At 45.5% G+C, this 26,333-nt stretch overlaps 1 protein-coding gene across 2 annotated transcripts; it reads right to left on the bottom strand.

Annotated features, from left to right (window-relative positions):
* Positions 1-22,274, bottom strand: RAB9A (RAB9A, member RAS oncogene family). 2 transcript variants are annotated; one of them, XM_069971019.1, is made up of 4 exons: positions 22,041-22,274; positions 15,183-15,213; positions 1,438-1,470; positions 1-921 (listed from the first exon to the last, which is right to left on the bottom strand). In XM_069971019.1, the coding sequence occupies exon 4, from the start codon at positions 881-883 to the stop codon at positions 278-280; it is 606 nt and encodes a 201-aa protein (XP_069827120.1). In that variant the 5' UTR covers positions 884-921; positions 1,438-1,470; positions 15,183-15,213; positions 22,041-22,274; the 3' UTR covers positions 1-277. The 2 variants fall into 2 exon arrangements, with proteins under 2 accessions (XP_069827120.1, XP_069827119.1); XM_069971018.1 differs by lacking the exon at positions 15,183-15,213.
* Between the last annotated feature and the right edge of the window lie 4,059 nt (positions 22,275-26,333).

Below are 26,333 nucleotides of genomic sequence, written 5' to 3'. Positions count from 1 at the left end.
TAACCTCTAGGTTTTTCTTTGCTCACACCATTACAGTAATGTTAGTTACATTAATACACACATTAATTTGGAGTAAGCTACACTGCATGTGTAATACATAGTCTCCAACTACCTCTTATTAGGTATATGGCTTCTCCATAAAGTGGTTTTATTAGAATTATTAATGAAACTCCAGTGTGAGAAACTGGTCAGCTTCTTCTCGAGCGGGCCTTACATGATGAATGGCTCCCCTGGGTGCAATAGCTGTTGTGTGTTGGTCACTGCAAAAAACTACAAGTCAACAGCATACTGAACTAGGCTTGGGTTTTCTATGTAGATTAACTGTATCATTGTGGATCAGCTGGTCTGATCTTTCTTCAATAGCCAAAACCCTTCTGACCGCTTCTTCAAATGCTGCAGCCACATTGGTAGCATCTTTTGCACTCGTCTCAAAATATGGATGGTTCCCATTGTCTCTGCACCAAATTTGAGCTTCTTCCATCGATACTTGGCGTTCACTGATGTCAATTTTGTTTCCCAAAACCACAAATGGGAAATTATCGGGTTCCTTGACATCTGCATAGTAGATGAATTCTTTCTTCCAATTGTTTAAGTTTTGAAAGCTTTGCAAGTCATCTACACTAAATGTCAGCAGACAACAGTCAGATCCCCTGTAAAAAGGGGTCCTCAAGCTCCTGAACCGTTCCTGGCCCGCAGTGTCCCAGATCTGCATGGTGACCATATGATTGTCCACTTCAAGCTCCTTGTTCAAGAACTCAACACCTATTGTGTGAAATAACTGAGTATCAAACTTGTTGGTGACATATCGATTCATCAAAGAGCTTTTCCCTACACCTCCATCTCCCAGCAGGATTACTTTCAGTAAGGAAGACTTTGATGCCATTGTAAAAATGTTACGGAAAATTTCTTCAATATGTCCTTCTAGGGATAGGAAAAAAACAAACAAATTAAAACTTTTTCCACAAAGATAAATTATGGCCTTAACAAACAGTTAAGAAATAGCTGCTGATCTGAACAGGACAACACCCTGGTCTTGTGCAACATTTATTCAAGTCATTGCTACATATCATATTCATATAGTATTTGTCTAGTTATCTTCCGGTTGATAAAGCACAGCAGTAAAGTACTGTAGTCACTGTGACCCTGTGTGCTCCAAAAGTCTATGGCGAATAATGAGAAAGCAGCATGAGAGCCCTGCAGGCTACAGCTGACATAAGTATATAGCATCCTCTACCAGCCACGGCCCAGCACGGGCTTTAGCTGAGGCCTAGAGGAAGGGGAGGTGGCTTGCAGCAGCAGAAAGCTCCCCCACAGTTTTGTTTATAATACAACAGCTTTCTAACCCCCCCTCCCCCATTTTGACAATAAATCCCACAAATGGTGTTCTCATTCAGTACTATGTTTAGGAAAGGAACAATAATAAATTTGTATTCATACCTTTCCTCTTTACTGTCCGACATCACTCAGCAACTAAAAGGGAGAAAAAAAACACTAAGTATTTCTCAAGAAACATAGTCACAGAATCTCTCCAGGTCAAAAACAAATATCAAGCATTAGTCCTTTCCAACATTCTGTTCCCTTATGTCAGTGGCAGGAGCGTAGCTAGGGGTTCAGCCTAGAGGGGGGCAAATGAGTGAGTGTCCCTGTAACAGGGCGACATAATTGTAATGTCTCTTTTCAGTTTGGATACATGTTTTGTTTGGATGCATGTATATATATATATATATATATATATATATATATATATATATATATATATATATATATATATATTCAGACCTACCTATATCTATTGATTACTGCTTTATATCTGTGTATCGTATATATATGTATAGATTAGCTGGCCTTGTATGGCTATGTGTGTGAAACTCATTATAGTTGTGTGTGTGGGAACCCATATGTATACTCATTCCCTTTTGTAATTGTCAATATGTTCGTGTCAAACAGCTGTGAACCTCCCCAGTAGCATCAACACTGGAGGATGCAGTTGGTGGTGTAACAACTGTCTAAATACCTGGATCTATTTTGCTCAAGTTATCCAGATGGTCAGTCCTGGGAAACTCTTAACACTTTCAAAAATGGTTATGAGTTAGTTCCCTCACCCCTAGCAAAAAATAGTATAAAAACTCCTAGTTGGGTGCAGTCAGCAGCCTCAACTGGAACAGAACTGCTACCAGAGTGCTGTGTCCAGCCAGACTGCTGATTCGACTTCTGGGCCACATGACCTTGTGGACGGGGCTCCCCAGACTGACCTGAACTCATCTTTATCACCGAAGCTAAGTATAATAAATATTCTTCTACTTTATCATTAATTGTCTAGTCCTTCATTGTACAGTATCTGGGTCCTAAAACATCCAATTGGATACAAATGGTGTCAGAAGTGGGATACTGTATAATGAACCTTGCATAATTATCGTGTTTGTGGGAAAGTAGGGCTGTTAGTCCTAGCTATTGATTGTTGCTTTGTTTGTTGGGGGTCTTGTGCTATAGCATAGGTCCAGGTGAAGGGATTAAGGTTGTGGCTAGGATATGATGGCTGCTAGATTTAGTAAAAAGGGGAAGAATCAGCACACGGGTCCACTTCCCTTGTGGGTGCATAGTTCCGGACACTGGGCTCCCATCGCCCGTGAGTGCAACAAATATGTTGCGCCACAGTGCTTGGCTGACCCCTGTCAAGCAGCTGTGGGGTTAGATCTATCCCGATATAATTCTTCTGAGCAGAAGGCCGCAGCAAGTGTGGGGTGGATTTGCTTGCAGGCGCTACAGGAGGAGACAGCAAAGCGAGAAGCAGTTGAGAAGGAGCTGCAGGCAGCTACTGAACAACTGACTCTCTTGCGGACCTGTTTAAGGGATATTGAAAAACATAATGGGGAATTAAGTACTCAATTTTCCAATTATGTTGTCCGTACTGTACAAACACGCAGACGGAGAAAACAAAGACCACCCCCGGGCAAAGGGAGTACATACAGAGTCAGAACTTTGATACAGCAAAGTAATTGGGATGCAGTGGGGGATTGGTCGGGCTCATCTTCATCTGATGAGGAAATAGAAATAGAAGAGGAAGAAGTGCGTCCCATAGTAACAACAAAATCAAAAAGAGAGGTGTCTCAGAGGGCTACAACTTCTGGGGAACATGATTATACTGAGGGAGCTCAGCAAAATTATGTAGAGGAGACACGTACTTATACCGCAGGAGAGCTCACTGAGCTGGGGAATAAGTATAGACAGAAACCAGGAGAGGGATTATTGTCATGGGTCTTAAGAGTATGGGACCTAGGAGGGGATGGTGTTCAATTGAGTAACAGAGAAGCAGTCGGTTTGGGTAGTTTGTGCTTGGACGCTAGAGTTAGACTCCAAATGCGTAGGGCAAGGACTACTGGGAGTACCTTTTCTTTGTTACATCTGATAAGGGATTCCATAGTGCAAGTACATGAGACTCCTTCAGAGCTCATTGATGCTTCACCATGGCATACCCTATCTGAAGGAATCACTAGACTCAGAGAGATAGGCTGTATTGGGGGTCTGGTTAGAGATCCATTGCCTGTTGATGGTGTGTATGCTGTGGTAGCTCAATGGAATGGACCTGACATGGAAAGATTTACAAATTTAATGAAACAGAAAATTTTGATGAGTGCCCCTCCCCACCTTAAAGCAGCTTTGTTTACTATGCTAAGTGCTATTGATGCTAGGAGAGAAACTGTGTATGAGGCAGCAGCACTGCTAGGACAGCTGGGGGAGCTGGAGAAAGGCAATAAAATGCAAAAATCTAGGAAGCTTGAATCCACTACAGATGCAAATGGGAAAAAGAGAATCGTAATTAGCAGAAAGCAAATGTTTTTTGATCTTTTGAACAGTGGGGTAAGCAAGGCAGACATCGATGGCATTTCCACACCTGACTTGCTTAAACGCTGGAAAGATCTAAAACAAAAGGGTAAATTGTACCAAGTGAGACCAAAAAATGTGATTCCTAGTGATGGAAATAGGGACAATTCACATTTCATGTCTGGGAAAAAGAATTCAAGCCCATATGATGCTGCACAAACCGCACTTTCTGAACACTTGAGGCAGGAAAAGAGGGGGTGGGAAGTACCACAGCCACTAGATTGACATGAAGGCGAGTCCCCTGCCAGTATGAAGAGAGTGTGTGTGATGAAGCCAGGGGACAGACGCCCATATGCTTCAGTTGAGATATACTGGCAGGAGAAAGGCACACCACAAAGGGTTACAGCTTTACTTGATACAGGGGCTGAGGTTTCACTTTTTCAGGGACATCCTAGGGGGGAATCACAATCCTGGGTGGCCATTGAAGGGTTAGGAGGACAAAAAACTTGGGCTAAAAGGGTACAATGCAGGTTGAGAATAGGAAAGGGTCCTATATTTAAAGCACAAGTTCTTGTTTCAGATTTACCTGATAATATCTTAGGCATGGACATACTTAAGGGACAGACTATACACACAATGTCTGGGACTTATGTTTTTGGTACCTCAGTCTGTTGTTTTTCTATCTCTGCAGTTAAACCTATCGTGCGCGGCCATGCCAAATGGACCCCAGTGTACATCCCTCCGCCTGACACACCAGTGTACCTGAAACAGTATCGCCTTCCCGGAGGACACAAGGAGATTTCAGAGACTATACAAGCTTTGCTGTCTTCAGGAGTACTCCGACCAGCTGTTAGCCCTTTCAACGCCCCCTTGTGGCCAGTCAAAAAACCAGATGGCAGTTACCGGATGACTATCGATTATCGAGGACTGAACAAGGTGGCCCCACCTTTGGCATCAGCTGTTCCAGACATGGTATCCCTTGTGGAACACATCACCCATACTGCAGGGGAATGGCATGCTGTATTGGACTTGGCAAATGCATTCTTCTCGATACCTATTGCCAAGGAATCGGAGGATCAGTTCGCTTTTACCTGGGATGGACGACAGTATACTTTGACAGTGGTGCCACAAGGATACCTGCATTCCCCAACTATTTGTCATGGACTAGTAGCCAGAGACTTACAGCAATTGCCTGTGTTGACTTGCGCCTTATACCATTACATCGATGACATCATGCTTTCAGGTACCACCAAGGACGATGTTGCTAAAGACTTACACACTGTGATGAAACATATGCAACAGAGAGGATGGGCCATAAACCCCAATAAAGTGCAGGGACCTGCACAGCAAGTAAAATTCTTGGGGATGATATGGACAGGTCCACAGAAGGTCATACCCGAACCAGTGCTAGACACTATTGCCAATTTAAAAGTTCCGTCATCTGTCAAAGAAGCACAAAGCATTCTGGGTGTGCTGGGATTTTGGCGTTCATTTGTACCACATTTGGGACTGATTTTGCGACCTATCTACAATGTTACTAGGAAAAAGACTGTCTTCACATGGGGACCTGAACAAGACAGAGCATTGGAGCAAGCTAAAGCTGCAGTGAGAGCTCATAATGCTTTAGGTCCTCTCCTGCCTGACCAACCTTTTTTCCTAGATGTGACTGTGACTGAACATGGCATGTCCTGGGGCTTGTGGCAGAAGGCTGCAATGGCTGGAACTCACAAAACACCTATTGGGTTCTGGTCTAAGCAGTTTTCACCTGCACAGAGAAAATACAGCCCTTTGGAGAAACAGCTTTTAGCTGCTTACACTGCGTTACAACATGTGGAGCCTACCACAAAGCAACAACCTGTCACTATAAGAACTGACCTACCTATTGCAGGATGGGTTCGACAGGAAGGACTAGGTGCCCGAACGGCTGTGGCGCAAAAACCAACGCTACAAAAGTGGAAATGGTACCTAAGTGAACGTGGTGGACTATCAACTCAGGAACCATTATTGGTGAGCCAACAGCTGGCAGGCCATGTGACTTTTGAGGCCACAGAAGAGGAAGCACCACCTTTGCAGATAGGTGGAGGCCCCTGCCAAGAGGCCCCTCCATGGGAACAGCTTACCCCAGAAGAGAGAAAAGAGGCTTGGTTTACAGATGGGTCTGCTACAATCACCAGCCAAGGCCGTGTCTGGGTAGCTGCAGCATATCAGCCTGCTACAGAAACAATCATTCATCAAACAGGAGAAGGAGGATCTAGCCAATATGCTGAACTACAAGCCGTGCAAATGGTGATAGAAGAAAATGAAGGATCTATCATAATTTACACAGATAGCTGGGCTGTTTTTAAAGGTCTAACAGCATGGATGGCTACATGGCAGAAAGATGGCTGGACAGTCAATGGTAAAGAAATCTGGGGTGGCCCAAGTTTGTGGGCATTTGTCTGGGAACAAGCCCATCTAAGATCTATTCGAGTAGGGCATGTTGATGCTCACAACAATGAACCTAACAATGACTTGACACATGTTTTTTCTTGTGAAGAATCCACTGAACTACAATGTTTGGGAGATTGGGCTCATGCTCAGTGTGGCCATAGGAGTGCAGAAGGCACCTATCACTGGGCACAGAAGAAAGGGATTCCCATCACATTTATTCAAGCCAAGGACATTGTAGCTAAATGCCCTATATGTCAGACTGTGAAAAAAAGAGCCACTTTAAAAGGAGATCCAGGACATATATACAGAGGCAAACAGGCTGGACAAGTGTGGCAAGTGGATTACATTGGTCCCTTACCAGCTGGCAGGGGAAATGTCAAGTATTGTGCGACCGCAGTAGATACCTACTCAGGCATGCTTGTCGTATGCCCTACTGCTTCAGCAGATCAAGCAACTACCTTGAAATTATTGACTTTGTTAACCACCTATTACGGGACACCAGTTGAAATACAATCAGATAATGGAACCCACTTCACTGGCAGACAAGTCAAAGACTGGGCGACAGAAAATGGAGTACACTGGGTGTTCCATATTCCTTACTATCCTCAAGCAGCTGGCCTTATTGAGCGCATGAATGGTTTGCTGAAAGAACAAATAAAAAAGCTTACACCTACTCACACACTGAGGGGATGGGATAGGGTGTTAGCTCAGGCCACTCAACTACTGAATCAGCGGGTGGTGGGAGGTTCTACCCCAATTCAACGCATGTTAGGACAGGGAAATGACAGGACCATACCACCTTTGATAGTGACCACAAGGAAAGCCTTGACAAACACCAACACAACACAGATACCAGTGAGGGCACATGAAGACAGGGAATTTGGAAATGCCCCATGGGTGGTGGGAGGAGAAAAAGAATCGCCCCCATGTAATTATCTGATTCCAACTAACATTTTGCATGTTGAGGGAAACAATCATTTTTACTTTGTCCCTGCATCATCTATAGCTGAATGGTGTGATTGGGTGGAGAAAGCGAGGAAAGATGAGCAAGGAGAATACTGTGTGGAACTTATCCCACAGAAGTGGGGTATGTTAGTTAAGGGGGAAAAAGTAGGTGATGTAATAATAGTTCCTAAAGAATTGAAGGTAAAATTGCAAGTGCAAATAATGGAGGCAGGTAGGAAAGTGTGGATAGCGCCAAGTGTGGCGGACAAGAGAGTGCAACCGAAAGTAGGGGAAGTCATAGCGAAAGGACAAGGAAATACATATCTTGTATTGTATGAAGGGACTGATTCTCCTGTTTATCTTCCTTCTTACAGATTGATCCCGATCTAAGCAGAGATGGCCCTGATGATAATGATGATGATGGTGATTCTGGTGAAACCGTTAATGGGGGATGAATTTCATCATAAACTGGAAGAGCCCTGGAATAACCGCTTTCTGAAAATGCATGAATCAATTGCTTCCAGAACTAAATTAATGGACTGTTGGCTTTGCTCCCATTCCCCTATTTCATCAAAGACTATGCCATATTTGGCTATTCCCCTCACACAGGAAGAACTATTTCAGACAGGATGTGCACCTGACTTATTTTATAACACTTTAAGTAACTGGGGTACCACAAAATTGTCATTGAAAATACTTGCATGGGCACAAAATCCATGGTGGATTATGAATTTTACGGAAAACCAGAGAAATGCACATTTTTGTGGACCTTCTTCCACTGGCCATTCATGTATTCAAATGAATGCCACTGGGGGAAATTTAGGAAAAATACCTTTTAATAAGGACATTAAGGTTAGTTTTTCCTGTGATCATCCTACTGGATGTTTATTTGGAGGACGCCTTAAAGTTATTGTTCACGATCCACTCTGGAAATTTAATAACATGTTTCACACTGATATAAGTTTCCAAGCGAATGATACTTTCAGAGTGAATTGTAGTGAACCAGATCACAAATATGTCCTTGGGAAAACAAACTGTCCCTCAATTAGATGGATGCCACCTCTTACCTGGTGTTTACACAAAAATGCTACCACATTAGGTTCCTATGTAGGCCAAGCATTAGCTAATCCTGGTTTTATTTTACCATCTGGAATATTTTTTGTATGTGGTACCAATGCATATAGATGGGTACCTCGTGGTGGTGGCGGAACCTGTACTCTAGCTCGAGTGGTTCCTGCTACATGGGTATATCAAAGAAATGAAATACCTCATAATAAAATACCCAAACATACTTTATATAAAAGGTCCGCCATAAGAGCCAAACCACTAACTCATCTGCCATGGGAAAAGAAGTTTGGTTTATCACTATCTATTATTGGGTTAGCTGTACACAATGCCCATACCATTGAAAAATTAGGGGAATTATTCGACAATATCACAGAAGATATATTTGATGCCTTAAATAATACGGCTGTCCAATTAATGATGCTGAATACTGTAGTTAACCAACACGCCTTAGTTCTAGATTACTTAACTGCTGCTCAAGGAGGTTTATGTCAAGTAGTAGGACCTGCTTGCTGTCATTATGTAGATAACGCTAGTATAGCTAGGATTATGCATGATGTGGAACATGCTGAAGTATTAAAAGAAGAATTCAGGAAAGCAAATTCACAAGAAGACTGGAATCCAAACTTCCCTGACTGGTTCAGCTGGTTAAATCCACTAAACTGGTTCAAGGGAATAGGTGGATGGATTGGTGGCATTTTGCAACTAACTCTACATCTGTTGTTAGTAGGCATTATAATATACATATGTATTCGTATTCTTATAACATGTATCACCAAATGTACCAGCAACACTGTTCAAGCTCTGCCTCTAAAAATGGGTACCTATTAACTGAAAAGAGCCAGGGGTGGAGTGTAACAGGGCGACATAATTGTAATGTCTCTTTTCAGTTTGGATACATGTTTTGTTTGGATGCATGTGTATATATATATATATATATATATATATATATATATATTCAGACCTACCTATATCTATTGATTACTGCTTTATATCTGTGTATCGTATATATATGTATAGATTAGCTGGCCTTGTATGGCTATGTGTGTGAAACTCATTATAGTTGTGTGTGTGGGAACCCATATGTATACTCATTCCCTTTTGTAATTGTCAATATGTTCGTGTCAAACAGCTGTGAACCTCCCCAGTAGCATCAACACTGGAGGATGCAGTTGGTGGTGTAACAACTGTCTAAATACCTGGATCTATTTTGCTCAAGTTATCCAGATGGTCAGTCCTGGGAAACTCTTAACACTTTCAAAAATGGTTATGAGTTAGTTCCCTCACCCCTAGCAAAAAATAGTATAAAAACTCCTAGTTGGGTGCAGTCAGCAGCCTCAACTGGAACAGAACTGCTACCAGAGTGCTGTGTCCAGCCAGACTGCTGATTCGACTTCTGGGCCACATGACCTTGTGGACGGGGCTCCCCAGACTGACCTGAACTCATCTTTATCACCGAAGCTAAGTATAATAAATATTCTTCTACTTTATCATTAATTGTCTAGTCCTTCATTGTACAGTATCTGGGTCCTAAAACATCCAATTGGATACAGTCCCCCAACCAATTAGGTTACACATAGGGAACCTCAGCAGACGACAATGTTTTCTGAATAATACAGGGCATCTTCTACTACAGGGGGCGGGGCTTGCTGGTACGTAAATAAAAAATAAAAGTCAATTATTAGCAACTGCAGTGTCCTGTCCTGCTGAAACTGGAAACAAAGCGATGATGAGCAGGGGGCCAGATGATATCACACTGGGATTGTGTAAAGGCACCCTTAAAGGGGATTAGTAGGATCTACAAATAGGGTTACAGGGCAGTGGCATCCAAGTGGTGTCACATTACTATTCAATTTATAAAGAATGACCGAGATTGAGGGGACCGGCAGCATGGAAATGAACCAAAAATCATATATTACAATTTGTATTATTTCTGAACTATTTTTGCATCTGTAGCCCTACTTGTATTTACCTAAGAACCTTGCTCCCTCTGTTTTATACTCTTTGATAGCACAAGCATTGCTACCTGCCTCACTGCAGCCTGTTGGGTGTACTATGTATGTGAAGTAGACCACAGCGGGCGGTCTATACTCAAATTCTGCCCAAGCATGCCTGGCCAATGACAACTGTAAAGGACCAATAAAGACTTTTCTTTATACAGGAGCATCAGGGTTGTGAGAGCCAGTAAACAACAGGCAAAGCTCCATTCAACCAGGGTGACATGGGACCCCTGTTCTCATGATCTGTAGGGTACCATCACAGGGAAAACACCTTCTGGTTGACGTCAGGTAGACTTTCCAGTGTATACCTCCAAAGGAAGGCTCTGAAATATGTATAGGCATACAGTGGGATACATTTCCATGTACAAAAAAAATGTATAATGTGCATTATAGTTAACAGGAGTTGTTTTTACTGGATGGTGCTATATGGAAGAGTATGGTTTACCACGTGTTTCTATACAGAGGGTCAAACACGCAACACAAGCAAAACACAGGTATCCAGGCTTGCTCCATATGGCTATGTCTGGCAGCTTATCCATTGTTTTACAAGGCCTTCCTATATTGTACAGTCTATAGTCAGCAGAAATGTTAAGAAAGCCGTACACCCCAACAACAGAAGCCGAAAAAAATCACACTGCACAATGAAAGAAACCTTTATGAAAGATAAGCAGCTGACAAGCCGTATGGAAGAATACAGCACCATGCAAGCTTTGCTTCCACCTCGCAGACGAGTCATATGACGGTAGCAGGAGAACATCAGACAGGCCAGCAGATGACTATGGGAGAAAGGACAGACAGATCCCTACTCTAAGGCAACCGCCATATACAACAAGGACTACAAGGCCCAACTGACTGAATCAGGGGCATGTTACCAGAAGGTGTCAAAATGAAAAGTTTTATGACATACAATAAACAAATTGAAATAAAAAAACAAACAAGACATTTTCTTCGATAAATGTGCATAAAAATATATACCTTAATGGGGGGGAATTAGTAAAACAATATTTTGTCTTTAGGCTATTGACATCTCTACATTTGTTGCTCAACTTTTGTTTTAGGCTGCAAAGTTCATTCCATCATTGATTATCAGATCTGGATGTGCAGTTTGCAATCCAGCCTCTAGTTTTAGACTCCTCTCATGTGAGCATGCTTCCCCCTTCTACAGCTCACGAGGGATCTCTTCTCCCTTGTGACCGACGCCAAGGAATGTGCAATTCCCTTCCCCTTTGCTGGGAGTTTTCTCCTCTCTCTGTACGCTGATGCACCACTTGATGCACTTTCCTCTCCTAAAGCCCCCATTCCCTCCCTGATGCTATTTTTATAGCCCTATTCACACATTGGATTGCTTGCAGATTCTGGAGCCTTGATTTTTTTTATATTCAAAAAACCGACCTTCTCAGCCTTTAGAACTAGCAGCATAAGATAAGGGAGAACACTTCCTTGACGTCACTGTTGTGAGCAGACTATGGCAGCTATGGAGTCACTGGAAAGAGCCGAGAACAGCACTTGTCTCTTTCTGGCAGATCCATAGAAAATAGATAGAACTAGGGGTCATGTGCTGACCTGCTAGGGAACAAGATCCCTTTAAACGGATCGATTATCGTTCAAATGTTTGCGATGATGATCGCATTGAGCGATAATTGGCTTGTATAAACACAGCGAACGATCAAGCGACGAGCGATAAATCGTTCAATAGTTCATTCGCTTTGTCTAAACATTCTTTCAACGATTCACCCTATGTGTGATGGGCTTAAGCGATCTTAAAACGATTGTGATAACGAATTCTTCAAACGATATATTGTTCCAGCTAAACACTGATCGTTATAAAAAAACACATTGTTACTTTGAAATCATTAATCGTTCGATTGTGCAAATTATCGCTCCGTGTAAAGGGACCATAATAGGTTTTATGCTTCAGATCATTCCACCATTTCTGTAGCCTGTCTTGAGATCCGTTCCATTTTATTGTCTGTATGAAGATCGGTATTTGAGCTGAAAACATTAACAAAATTAAGTAGATTAAAAAAGCAGTAACTAGAAGAGTCAGCGGAAGCAGCTCTAATGCAATTCCCACTGAAAATGACTGTAGTCTCCAATGAGTCATGAGGCCACCATATAATAAGAGTGATCACGCCTCACATGAAGTCTGATCAAAAGTCATGTGCCTCCCCTTAGAGGAAGAAATGGGAAGGAAAAGAAGGTCACCACAGAACAGAATAAATGTGAGAAGACAGAAACCTTTCTTGCAGTGACCGGGACAGAGAGTCAGGGCTCCTGAATGCTGAAACTTTCAGCCATTCTTACAATGTTCCAAATCTCTGACAGCAATCTAACACCAAATGTATTGTCCCCATAGGAGTAAGTATCGAAGATCAATGGCAAGTGACTTGGATAAAGGAATCTTTGCACTCTTAAAGTGACATTGTCACCCCCAGCCCCCCTTACTCTCGCTTCATTTCATCAGTTACCCCCAGCCCCCCTTACTCTCGCTTCATTTCATCAGTTACCCCCAGCCCCCCTTACTCTCGCTTCATTTCATCAGTTACCCCCAGCCCCCCTTACTCTCGCTTCATTTCATCAGTGTCAACTAGTCTGGGCATCAGTCAGGCCCCATCTCCTGGCTTGGCAGAAAGCCAACCTGCTGTGAACCCCCGCCTAGGTGACACGGTCCCCTGATGAAATTAAGCCATTTTAGAGCAGAGACAAGGCACATACATGTTTTATACAGGTATATATAGAATGTGCAGCATCTAACCTTGTGGATGGTGTGGAGAACGCACATGGAGTAAGGGGGTGACAGTATCACTTTAAGGGTAGCTTCACACGTACCGTATCGCTGTGTTTTTAACGGGGCGTTTTTGGTGCGATTTTTACCCTTAAAAAAACGCACCGTTAAGGTACGTGTGAAGCTACCCTAAGGGTATAAACACACACACTGTATACGCAGCGTATTTACTGCTGCGATACGCAGCAAATAAGCAGCAGATTAGATCTAAATAACTGAACACACCATCAAATCTGCTGCGTATTTGCTGCGTATACGGTGTGTGTGTTTGTACCCTAAGATGTAGGAGTTGTAGGCAACTTACCTATAACCCGGCATCCCTACCCTAGACAAATTCCCTGTGCATGTGAATAACCTGAGGCTAGGTCTCCATTGTGCTGCCAAGTTGTCCTAAAATTAGCTGTAAAACAAGTACTACAACATAGCCTTCTAATGCCTAATGTGTCCCCACTAGACCTTCTGAGCCCCAGACTAGCAGAGAATCTCATTTTTTATTATTTTTAATGTACGTCCCTTGCTAAGAAGCATCATTTATCCTGCCCCGAGTCACGTCATTGCACAAGCTAATTGTGCTAACGCTATACAGGGGAGTTACCGACAAAAAGAACAAAGGGAAAGGGACACAAGATGGCATATGCAACTTGCCCATTCATTTCCTTGCAGTTCGAAACCTAAAATAATGCTAGCAACTGTGAACACAGACCGACCTATATGCTACAAGGAATCATCTGCATCAATAATAGAACAAAACGTCAGTGTTCCTGGCAAAAAGGACCATTGTTACTTAGCAGGATACAGACACAATCTACAATGCAAAGCTACACAGACTCCCGATTACCACAAAGCCAATATCCTATTACCCGGCCCAAACCAAACAATTTCTGTGATTTTATTTATGGACCTAAATCTGATACCACTGACTATGGGCCCTTTTACACAGAAAGATTATCTGACAGATTATCTGCCAAAGATTTGAAGCCAAAGCCAGGACTGGATTTGAAAAGAAGAAATATCAGGCTTTCCTTTATGACCTAATCTCTGTTTATAGTCTGTTTCTGGTTTTGGCTTCAAATCTTTTGGCAGATAATCTGTCAGATAATCTTTCTGTGTAAAAGGGCCCTTAGTCACGTTATTACATCTTAAAATTAAATGAATAGTTTAAATTAACTTCATTAAGGGTCCATTTACACAGAAAGATTATCTGCCAAAGATTTGAAGCCAAAGCCAGAAACAGACTATAAACAGAGATCAGGTCATAAAGGAAATCCTGAGATTTCTCCTCTTTTCAAATCCATTCCTGGCTTTGGCTTCAAATCTTTGGCAGATAGAAGGATTATCTGACAGATTATCTGCCAAAGATTTGAAGCCAAAGCCAGGAATGGATTTGAAAAGAGGAGAATGTGGCACTATTCCTATTGCCAAATCTAACATTTGCAACTGAGGATCTGAATGGCACTTTAGACTGGGTTCACACTGAGGAATAGGTGAGGAATTGAAGAGGAATCCTCCTCTCTTATTGCAGCTTGAAATTACTCCCGTAAAATACGAACTGAGCAATGTCCTATTGTGCTCAATGGGATTTCTGCTCTGTTGTTCACACTGCAGAATTTCCAAGCAGAATTTTCTGCTGCTGATCCGCTTTCTGCCCAAAGAATTGACATGTCAATTCTTTGGGCGGATTCTGCTAGAGGAATCCTATAGAAGTCAATGGTGGCTTAAAGGGGTTATCCAGTACTACAAAAACATGGCCACTTTCTTTCAGAGACAACACGACTCTTGTCTCCAGTTCAGGTGCAGTTTGCAATTAAGCTCCATTCACTTCAATGGTACTGAGCAGCAAAACCCCGCCCAAGCTGGAGACAAGAGTGGGGCTGTCTCTGGAAGAAAGTGGCCATGTTTTTGTAGCGCTGGATAACCCCTTTAAACTCTGGCATTCTGCTCGAATTCGGCCCATATTCTGCCAGTGCTGAATAGGTGAGGAATTTTAAGCACAAAACTTTCTCAGTGTGAACTCAGCCTTGGACATTTTCTTTTTTTTTCTTTTTCCACTGTACTGAGATGGGACTCCTGGCCAGTAAAATTGTGGGATTCACTTTAGAAATTGATTTCACAAGATGGTAAGACTTTCACATTACCTGGAACTGCTGATGTTCAACTGAACAGTACCTAGAATAAAGAACCTTATGGTGAATATGTAGAAGCACAGGGGTCCAGCTCCTGCATTGGTAGTGCTCATAACATATGGCTGACTTAGGGCCATCTTGTATAATAAGGCAGGGACAGGAGACACAGGAAAGCTTTTCTGGACGTTATGAGAGTGAGTTTACACCCTGCTCTCTGCTACTTGCCCTGCCTTTACAATTGTTGTGTGGCTTTTGTCTGCAAAGTGTGAGCACGTCTTTTCTGAGGCAGTGCTGTGACAACCTGATAGCATATAGTGTTGTTACAACATAGGATCTATTTCATGTATCGGACGGCATGTCACACCACCGTTTAAGGCCAGTGGTACACGCAGACTTTGACACAAACTTCAAATCTGTGCAGATGTAACAGTCCAAAAAATAAAGAATGGCCTCAAATCTGCACAGATTGTATTCAATATACAAATATGGTATCTTTACTCTGCAGTACCCATAACCATCATATTCTATTGCTGTGGCCATAATTCATCCAAAGCTACCAAGTACATCAGAAATTGTGCTAAAAAGCCCTCAAAGGGAACCCATCAGGTTTCCTACCATGTCGGAGGTTGCCTTTATAACCTGGCAAAAACATTGTTCAATCAGGTGCACGAGGAGAGCAGTGAACTATTCATGTGGGCAGTGTCCGGGCCGCGACCAGTCATGTCTCTCTGCCTTTCAGCACACTCTGCGGGGGTGATAGGTTACTCATGTGTCTCTCTACCTGTCGATCATCCCTGCTGAGCGCTCTGACAGGTAGAGTGCCGTGACTAGTCATGGACATCTCTCTGCCCAGACGACTAGTTTCCTGGATATAAAGATACCGCTGGTATGGGAGGGAGCTAGATAGGAGATCTATTGAGTGCAGCTGGGAGCTATATCAGCACAATTGTGCTGACTGGTTCCCTTTAAGGAAAGTGTGACAACGATATAAACCACAAAAAGGATATTTCATCCACTTTGCAGAAGCTGGTGTCCAACAACTACTATCTCAGGAGCTGGACACAGCAGAAACAGTAGAGCGCTTTAAAACAGGCTTGGACAGGACCTTATAGCAAATAACACTAATGCATATGTACAACTACAGAATATATCCATCATCCATACCCCTTCCTTTCATGCATCCTTTGTCAACCTTACTACATTATTATTATTATTATAATACCAGAAGCTTTCTTATAGTCCACCATACGCGTCCCAGCCTTCCCATAGTCCACCATACATGTGCACCACCTCGTATGTTGGAATTTGTACGACCATCACAAGGTTGCCTGTAAACATGTTGCCGACATCTCGTGTTTTCACCCTCATTTGTGCCACTCACTGCTCTGTTGGGATCAGGAAGTTACCCACAAAGGGTTAATTCTACTAAAGCTTTAGGGTGTGTTCACACATTCACGTTTTTCATATCAACTATTTTAATAAGAAGCCGGGAATAGATTTTAAAAGCGAAGTCTCAGCCTTTCCTTTACACTCCTACATTTATGATCTGTTCCCGGCTTTGTTTTTTAATAACTGCAATTAAAGACATTAATTGTTAGTCAGCTCTCTCCTATACCTGATACTTGTATGATCTGGGCTTGTAGTCAGGGATTGGGTTAGGGCTGCATAAGTCACGGAGTGAGCAGCACTTGGCCAGGGCAGGATTTAGGTGTGACCATTTCTTTAGTGTCTAATATGTATGTGGTGGCTGCTGCACAGTATGGACTGTATGGAGTGCACTGTACCCCTCCTCCTCACCACAGCTGCACAGTATGGACTGTATGGAGTGCACTGTACCCCTCCTCCTCACCACAGCTGCACAGCATGGACTGTATGGAGTGCACTGTACCCCTCCTCCTCACCACAGCTGCACAGTAAGGACTGTATGGAGTGCACTGTACCCCTCCTCCTCACCACAGCTGCACAGTATGGACTGTATGGAGTGCACTGTACCCCTCCCCACTATACAGCTGCACAGTATGGACTGTATGGAGTGCACTGTACCCCTCCTCCTCACCACAGCTGCACAGTATGGATTGTATGGAGTGCACTGTACCCCTCCCCACTATACAGCTGCACAGTATGGACTGTATGGAGCGCACTGTACCCCTCCCCACTATACAGCTGCACAGTATGGACTGTATGGAGTGCACTGTACCCCTCCCCACTATACAGCTGCACAGTATGGACTGTATGGAGTGCACTGTACCCCTCCCCACTACAGCTGCACAGTATGGACTGTATGGAGTGCACTGTACCCCTCCCCACTATACAGCTGCACAGTATGGACTGTATGGAGTGCACTGTACCCCTCCCCACTATACAGCTGCACAGTATGGACTGTATGGAGTGCACTGTACCCCTCCCCACTATACAGCTGCACAGTATGGACTGTATGGAGTGCACTGTACCCCTCCCCACTATACAGCTGCACAGTATGGACTGTATGGAGTGCACTGTACCCCTCCCCACTACAGCTGCACAGTATGGACTGTATGAAGTGCACTGTACCCCTCCTCACTACAGCTGCACAGTATGGACTGTATGGAGTGCACTGTACCCCTCCTCACTACAGCTGCACAGTATGGACTGTATGGAGTGCACTGTACCCCTCCTCACTACAGCTGCACAGTATGGACTGTATGGAGTGCACTGTACCCCTCCTCACTACAGCTGCACAGTATGGACTGTATGGAGTGCACTGTACCCCTCCCCACTACAGCTGCACAGTATGGACTGTATGGAGTGCACTGTACCCCTCCCCACTATACAGCTGCACAGTATGGACTGTATGGAGTGCACTGTACCCCTCCCCACTATACAGCTGCACAGTATGGACTGTATGGAGTGCACTGTACCCCTCCCCACTATACAGCTGCACAGTATGGACTGTATGGAGTGCACTGTACCCCTCCCCACTATACAGCTGCACAGTATGGACTGTATGGAGTGCACTGTACCCCTCCCCACTATACAGCTGCACAGTATGGACTGTATGGAGTGCACTGTACCCCTCCCCACTATACAGCTGCACAGTATGGACTGTATGGAGTGCACTGTACCCCTCCTCACTACAGCTGCACAGTATGGACTGTATGGAGTGCACTGTACCCCTCCCCACTATACAGCTGCACAGTATGGACTGTATGGAGTGCACTGTACCCCTCCTCACTACAGCTGCACAGTATGGACTGTATGGAGTGCACTGTACCCCTCCTCACTACAGCTGCACAGTATGGACTGTATGGAGTGCACTGTACCCCTCCCCACTATACAGCTGCACAGTATGGACTGTATGGAGTGCACTGTACCCCTCCCCACTATACAGCTGCACAGTATGGACTGTATGGAGTGCACTGTACCCCTCCCCACTATACAGCTGCACAGTATGGACTGTATGGAGTGCACTGTACCCCTCCCCACTATACAGCTGCACAGTATGGACTGTATGGAGTGCACTGTACCCCTCCCCACTATACAGCTGCACAGTATGGACTGTATGGAGTGCACTGTACCCCTCCCCACTACAGCTGCACAGTATGGACTGTATGGAGTGCACTGTACCCCTCCCCACTATACAGCTGCACAGTATGGACTGTATGGAGTGCACTGTACCCCTTCCCCACTATACAGCTGCACAGTATGGACTGTATGGAGTGCACTGTACCCCTCCCCACTATACAGCTGCACAGTATGGACTGTATGGAGTGCACTGTACCCTTCCCCACTATACAGCTGCACAGTATGGACTGTATGGAGTGCACTGTACCCCTCCTCACTACAGCTGCACAGTATGGACTGTATGGAGTGCACTGTACCCCTCCCCACTACAGCTGCACAGTATGGACTGTATGGAGTGCACTGTACCCCTCCCCACTATACAGCTGCACAGTATGGACTGTATGGAGTGCACTGTACCCCTCCCCACTGTACAGCTGCACAGTATGGACTGTATGGAGTGCACTGTACCCTTCCCCACTATACAGCTGCACAGTATGGACTGTATGGAGTGCACTGTACCCCTTCCCCACTATACAGCTGCACAGTATGGACTGTATGGAGTGCACTGTACCCCTCCCCACTATACAGCTGCACAGTATGGACTGTATGGAGTGCACTGTACCCCTCCCCACTATACAGCTGCACAGTATGGACTGTATGGAGTGCACTGTACCCCTCCTCCTCACCACAGCTGCACAGTATGGATTGTATGGAGTGCACTGTACCCCTCCCCACTATACAGCTGCACAGTATGGACTGTATGGAGTGCACTGTACCCCTCCCCACTATACAGCTGCACAGTATGGACTGTATGGAGTGCACTGTACCCCTCCCCACTATACAGCTGCACAGTATGGACTGTATGGAGTGCACTGTACCCCTCCCCACTATACAGCTGCACAGTATGGACTGTATGGAGTGCACTGTACCCCTCCCCACTATACAGCTGCACAGTATGGACTGTATGGAGTGCACTGTACCCCTCCTCACTACAGCTGCACAGTATGGAGTGCACTGTACCCCTCCCCACTATACAGCTGCACAGTATGGACTGTATGGAGTGCACTGTACCCCTCCCCACTATACAGCTGCACAGTATGGACTGTATGGAGTGCACTGTACCCCTCCCCACTATACAGCTGCACAGTATGGACTGTATGGAGTGCACTGTACCCCTCCTCACTATAGCTGCACAGTATGGACTGCACTGTACCCTTCCTCACTACAGCTGCACAGTATGGACTGCACTGTACCCCTCCCCACTATACAGCTGCACAGTATGGACTGTATGGAGTGCACTGTACCCCTCCCCACTACAGCTGCACAGTATGGACTGTATGGAGTGCACTGCACCCCTCCTCACTACAGCTGCACAGTATGGACTGTATGGAGTGCACTGTACCCCTCCTCACTATAGCTGCACAGTATGGACTGCACTGTACCCCTCCTCACTACAGCTGCACAGTATGGACTGCACTGTACCCCTCCCCACTATACAGCTGCACAGTATGGACTGTATGGAGTGCACTGTACCCCTCCCCACTATACAGCTGCACAGTATGGACTGTATGGAGTGCACTGTACCCCTCCCCACTACAGCTGCACAGTATGGACTGTATGGAGTGCACTGTACCCCTCCTCACTACAGCTGCACAGTATGGACTGTATGGAATGCACTGTACCCCTCCTCACTACAGCTGCACAGTATGGACTGTATGGAGTGCACTGTACCCCTCCCCACTACAGCTGCACAGTATGGACTGTATGGAGTGCACTGTACCCCTCCCCACTATACAGCTGCACAGTATGGACTGTATGGAGTGCACTGTACCCCTCCTCACTACAGCTGCACAGTATGGACTGTATGGAGTGCACTGTACCCCTCCTCACTACAGCTGCACAGTATGGACTGTATGGAATGCACTGTACCCCTCCTCACTACAGCTGCACAGTATGGACTGTATGGAGTGCACTGTACCCCTCCCCACTACAGCTGCACAGTATGGACTGTATGGAGTGCACTGTACCCCTCCCCACTATACAGCTGCACAGTATGGACTGTATGGAGTGCACTGTACCCCTCCTCACTACAGCTGCACAGTATGGACTGTATGGAGTGCACTGTACCCCTCCCCACTATACAGCTGCACAGTATGGACTGTATGGAGTGCACTGTACCCCTCCCCACTATACAGCTGCACAGTATGGACTGTATGGAGTGCACTGTACCCCTCCCCACTATACAGCTGCACAGTATGGACTGTATGGAGTGCACTGTACCCCTCCCCACTATACAGCTGCACAGTATGGACTGTATGGAGTGCACTGTACCCCTCCTCACTACAGCTGCACAGTATGGACTGCACTGTACCCCTCCCCACTACAGCTGCACAGTATGGACTGTATGGAGTGCACTGTACCCCTCCCCACTATACAGCTGCACAGTATGGACTGTATGGAGTGCACTGTACCCCTCCCCACTATACAGCTGCACAGTATGGACTGTATGGAGTGCACTGTACCCCTCCTCACTACAGCTGCACAGTATGGACTGTATGGAGTGCACTGTACCCCTCCTCACTACAGCTGCACAGGTAACACTGCAGAGTTACATAGAGATGGCTTATGTTAATTGTTTCCATTCACTGAATGCAAGGAGGAAATGAAACAAAGTATAGGAGAACCTTACTGAGTTCTTCAAGCTCCAGTGATCACTGTGTACTGACAGCACTGGCAGCCCCTTGTACCCGAGCCCCCCGCCCCCCCCCCCCCCCGTACCTGAGCCCCCCGCCCCCCCCCCCCCCGTACCTGAGCCCCCTGTACCCGAGCCCCCTCCCCCGTACCTGAGTCCCCTGTACCTGAGCCTCCTGTTCCCGAGCCCCCCCCCCCTTACCTGAGTCTCCTGTACCCAAGCTCCCCCCCCCCATATCTGAGCCCCCTGTACCTGGTACCTATACCTGAGCCCCCTGTACCTGGGACATGTGGCCCTTCCCCCCTGTACAACCACCTGGAGCAGGGGGTAGGGAACCTTGGCCCTCCAGCTGTTGCAAAACTACAACTCCCATCATGCCTGGGCAGCCTAGTCTTTAGCTGTAGCCCTGCAGCAGCTGGAGAGCCATGGTTCCTTACCCCTGTCCTGGAGATAAGGGGTGAGGCAGCCGCTCCTCCCTGTGGCACACACTGGTAATGATGGTGTCCCAGCACAGCCCCCCTGCACTGGAGTCACACAGCGCACCCCGCTCCCTGTATAACGCCGCACACCACAAGTCTACGGAGCAGAGAAGCGCCCGCCATGACCTGAGGAGGCGCGCAGTACTGACCAGCACCAACCTGTTCTGGGAATGTTGCTAATAAAGTTTCCAGCCTGGAACAGAGAAGGAGGACGGCGGCGGCGGTCAGGGAGCTCTCTCTAGCAGGATCCCCGGCTCTCCTCAGTCACCAGGACAAACAACATGGCGAGCTTCAGTACCCCGTCACGTCTCTAGCGGTGGGCGGGCACTGCAGCTAGGAGCGGCACGTAGGACAGCCAATCAGCTGGCGCGCCGCACACGTGATGGCTGTTGACAGTTGTGTAGTGTCAGCGTCGAGTGTGGGTGGGGAGGGTCATGTGACTGGCTCGGTCGCTGTCATGTGATTACTTAGTTACTTAAGCGGACAGCTGGCAACGGAAAGTTTAGAGACCTGGTTCTTCTTCTAAATGATCATCTGACTGATAGCCCCTCATCTGATTGATAGCCCCTCATCTGATTGATAGCCCCTCATCTGATTGATAGCTCCTTATCTGATTGATAGCCCCTCATCTGATTGATAGCCCCTCATCTGACTGATAGCCCCTCATCTGATTGATAGCTCCTTATCTGATTGATAGCCCCTCATCTGATTGATAGCTCCTCATCTGATTGATAGCTCCTCATCTGATTGATAGCCCCTCATCTGATTGATAGCTCCTTATCTGATTGATAGCTCCTTATCTGATTGATAGCCCCTCATCTGATTGATAGCTCCTCATCTGATTGATAGCTCCTCATCTGATTGATAGCCCCTCATCTGATTGATAGCTCCTTATCTGATTGATAGCTCCTTATCTGATTGATAGCCCCTCATCTGATTGATAGCCCCTCATCTGACTGATAGCCCCTCATCTGATTGATAGCTCCTTATCTGACTGATAGCCCCTCATCTGATTGATAGCTCCTTATCTGATTGATAGCCTCCCATCTAATTGATAGCTCCTCATCTGATTCATAGCCCCCTCATCTGATTGATAGCTCCTTCATCTGATTGATAGCTCCTTCATCTGATTGATAGCTCCCTCATCTGATTGATATCTCCTCATCTGATTGATATCTCCTCATCTGATAGCCCCTCATCTGATAGCTCCTCATCTGATTGATAGCTCCTCATCTGATAGCTCCCTCATCTGATTGATAGCTCCTCATCTGATAGCTCCCTCATCTGATTGATAGCTCCTCATCTGATTGATAGCTCCTTATCTGATTGATAACCCCTCATCTGATTGATAGCTCCTTATCTGATTGATAGCTCCTTCATCTGATTGATAGCTCATCTGATTGATAGCCCCCTTATCTGATTGATAGCCCCTCATCTGACTGATAGCTCCTCATCTGATTGATAGCTCCTTATCTGATTGATAGCCCCCTTATCTGATTGATAGCTCCTTATCTGATTGATAGCCCCTCATCTGATTGATAGCCCCCTTATCTGATTGATAGCCCCTTTATCTGATTGATAGCCAATCATCTGATTGATAGCCCCTCATCTGATTGATAGCCCCTCATCTGATTGATAGCCCATCATCTGATTCATAGCCCATCATCTGATTACCATGGTAGGCTTCAAACACATCCGCGCGCAGTCTGCGATATATGACCCTTGTGCTGGACACATATAATGGACTGGGCACTCATCTGTGATGGGACCCCCTACATCATTCATTATAATAAAGTGAGCTCCTAACTGGTCCAGGCACTACACTACTGCCTAGTGGTACTACACTACTGACCTCACAAAGCTGTATCAGTTCAGTAGTGCAGTGCTTTGTATTATAAGGAGTTATGCAAACAGTCCTGTTACAGAGAAGTCTTCAGTCCGTGATATAAGGCCATCACAGGGGCCATGGATTGCATGCTGCACAAGGATGTTCACACAACCTATTTTTTAAATTATTCATGGCGGTTGTTGCAAATTGCAACAAAGGCCGTGATTAATTCAAAAGATATGTTTCACTGAAGGAATGGAATCCTGGCCGGAGTGTATACACATAGGGGGAGATTTATCAAACATGGTGTAAAGTGAAACTGGCTCAGTTGCCCCTAGCAACCAATCAGATTCCACCTTTCATTTTCCAAAGAGTCTGTGAGGAATGAAAGGTGGAATCTGATTGGTTGCTAGATTGGTTTCACTTTACACCATGTTTGATAAATCTCCCCCATAGTATACGCTCCGGCCGGGATTGCAAGTGGCCGCATGAAAAATTTACATGTCGTTTTTTTGCGGCCGTTATTTATTGAATAGCGGCCTACAGAGCTAACAGCTCACACAATGGAGAGTGCTGCTACGGTGTGGTATGGTGTGGTATCCGTGCAAACGGATGCGCACGCATCCCAATTCAGCACAAATGAAGTTCATCCAGTCGGTTCTGCAGTACCAGCTGTTCTGTCACCCGGCCAGGTCACAGAACGTACGATGTTTTACAGCATGTGAACCTGGCCTTAAAGTGTACCTGTCATTATGGCCGCTGCCAAACTCCACTTGGCAGTACCCTTACACTTAGCTCTGCTGATTGCTGCAGCTGATCAAGTCTTTGATTGGCGTTTTCCTCTGCCTGTCTGGAACCTTGAGGATCAGAGCGCTTGTCCAATGGGGATCCGGACCGGGCTCTTGATCCTCGTAAAAGAAAACTGAGCCACTCTCTCAGCGCTGGCTATTAAGATTCATACTCTGATCGCAGCTCCCCCTGTCTATTCCTGCAATCCCCATACCTATTCCTCTGCTTGCTCGACCTGTTATCTGACCTCCTGCCTAACCTTTGACTATCCAATGCTTTACTGATTTTGTACTGCGTTGCCCGTTTGGTTTTGACTATGGCCTGTTGACTATCCTTTGTATTTGTTTCTCTGTCTCGTTCTGTATTTCACTTACACCAATAGTAGTAGGTAGGGAAAGTGGGTGGGCTTAGCTTTAGGGCTCACTGTCGTGTCTTTTCCCTACCTCCCCAGTTCTGACAAGGTAAATATAAATGAAAAATAATGCTTTTGTAGATGTATGTAAACAATATATATACTTTTTTTTCTAATAAAGTTATAATACAATGTAATATAACTTTATGAAAGCAATCTATTAGGAAAAAAATTTGCTTAGTCTCCAGAGTGTCCCTTTTTTTACCTTTTCTTATGGACTCTGCTTCTTGCCTCTGAATCAATCATTATCGTGTCTTTCGGTTTGACCTCTGGCCGGGACTCCTGACCACCTGATCCTCTGCCTTTGTCAATCTTTGCTAACTGTTTGGTTTTGAGCCTCAGCTGCCACCTGACTACCCATCTGTTTTATCACTGACGCATCTCGCTGCCAACCGGTGACAGGTTAGAGGACTGTTAGCTAGGAATTTCAGCAGGTCCAAACCACCTTGTGGATTTCCCTGGTAAATAGAAGGATGCCTTAGACTCTACACCTTGGTACAAGACCAGTTGGATTGCACATTTCCACTGTCTTAAAGGGGTGCTCCAGCCTGGGGGCACTTTTTTGGGTGGACCGGGGAGGAGGTGGCTGAAATAAAAGACGTCTACTTACCTCCCCGGTTCCAGCGGCGGGTCACGCATCACGGTGCCCGGTTCCCGGCCGCTTCCTGATGTCTGACGCCACCCGAGACGCTACGTCTCAAGGCCGCTCAGCCACTCAGTGAAGGAGGCGGGATCCGTCTGAAGTCCGCTCGGATCCCGCCTCCTTGACTGAGTGGCTGAGCGGCCCTGAGACGTACCGTCTCGGGCGGCGTCAGACATCAGGAAGCGGCCGGGAACCGGAGCGCCGCGATGCGGGACCCGCCGCTGGAACTGGGGAGGTAAGTGGACGTCTTTTATTTCAGCCACCTCCTCCCCGGTCCCCCCAAAAAAGTGCCCCCAGGCTGGATAACCCCTTTAAGGTGCACTGGAAACACAAGGAATGTTTGTGATTCTATGTTTGAGATTACCTGGAGGAGATCAGTAATTATTAAACATTTATATTTGAAGTGTGGAATCTTTGTTAATGATTTATTTAAATTGCTTATCTGAAATATAAAGATATCTCGGAGATATCCCTTTGCTAAACAACAAGTTTACTCTGGTTCAGACTGACCACTTTCACAAAGTTAACACAGAGTCCTCATTAAAGGGACAGAAAATAACCTATTGTTTAAATGGTCACTGAAATGGCAAATGAAGTTTAATGTGGATAAATGTAAGGTTATGCACTTGGGCCATAGAAATAATAAGTACAGTTATGTGCTAAATAATAAAACACTGGGTAAAACTACTTCTGAAAAGGACCTGGGGGTATTGGTGGACAGTAAACTCAACTTTAGTGATCAGTGCCAGGCAGCAGCTGCCAAGGCTAATAAAATAATGG

This window comes from Dendropsophus ebraccatus, chromosome 5 (genome assembly GCF_027789765.1).
Source record: "Dendropsophus ebraccatus isolate aDenEbr1 chromosome 5, aDenEbr1.pat, whole genome shotgun sequence".
Taxonomy (NCBI): Eukaryota; Metazoa; Chordata; class Amphibia; order Anura; family Hylidae; genus Dendropsophus; species Dendropsophus ebraccatus.
Note: the sequence above shows the minus strand (reverse complement) of the source record. Positions and strands in the feature narration are given on the sequence as shown.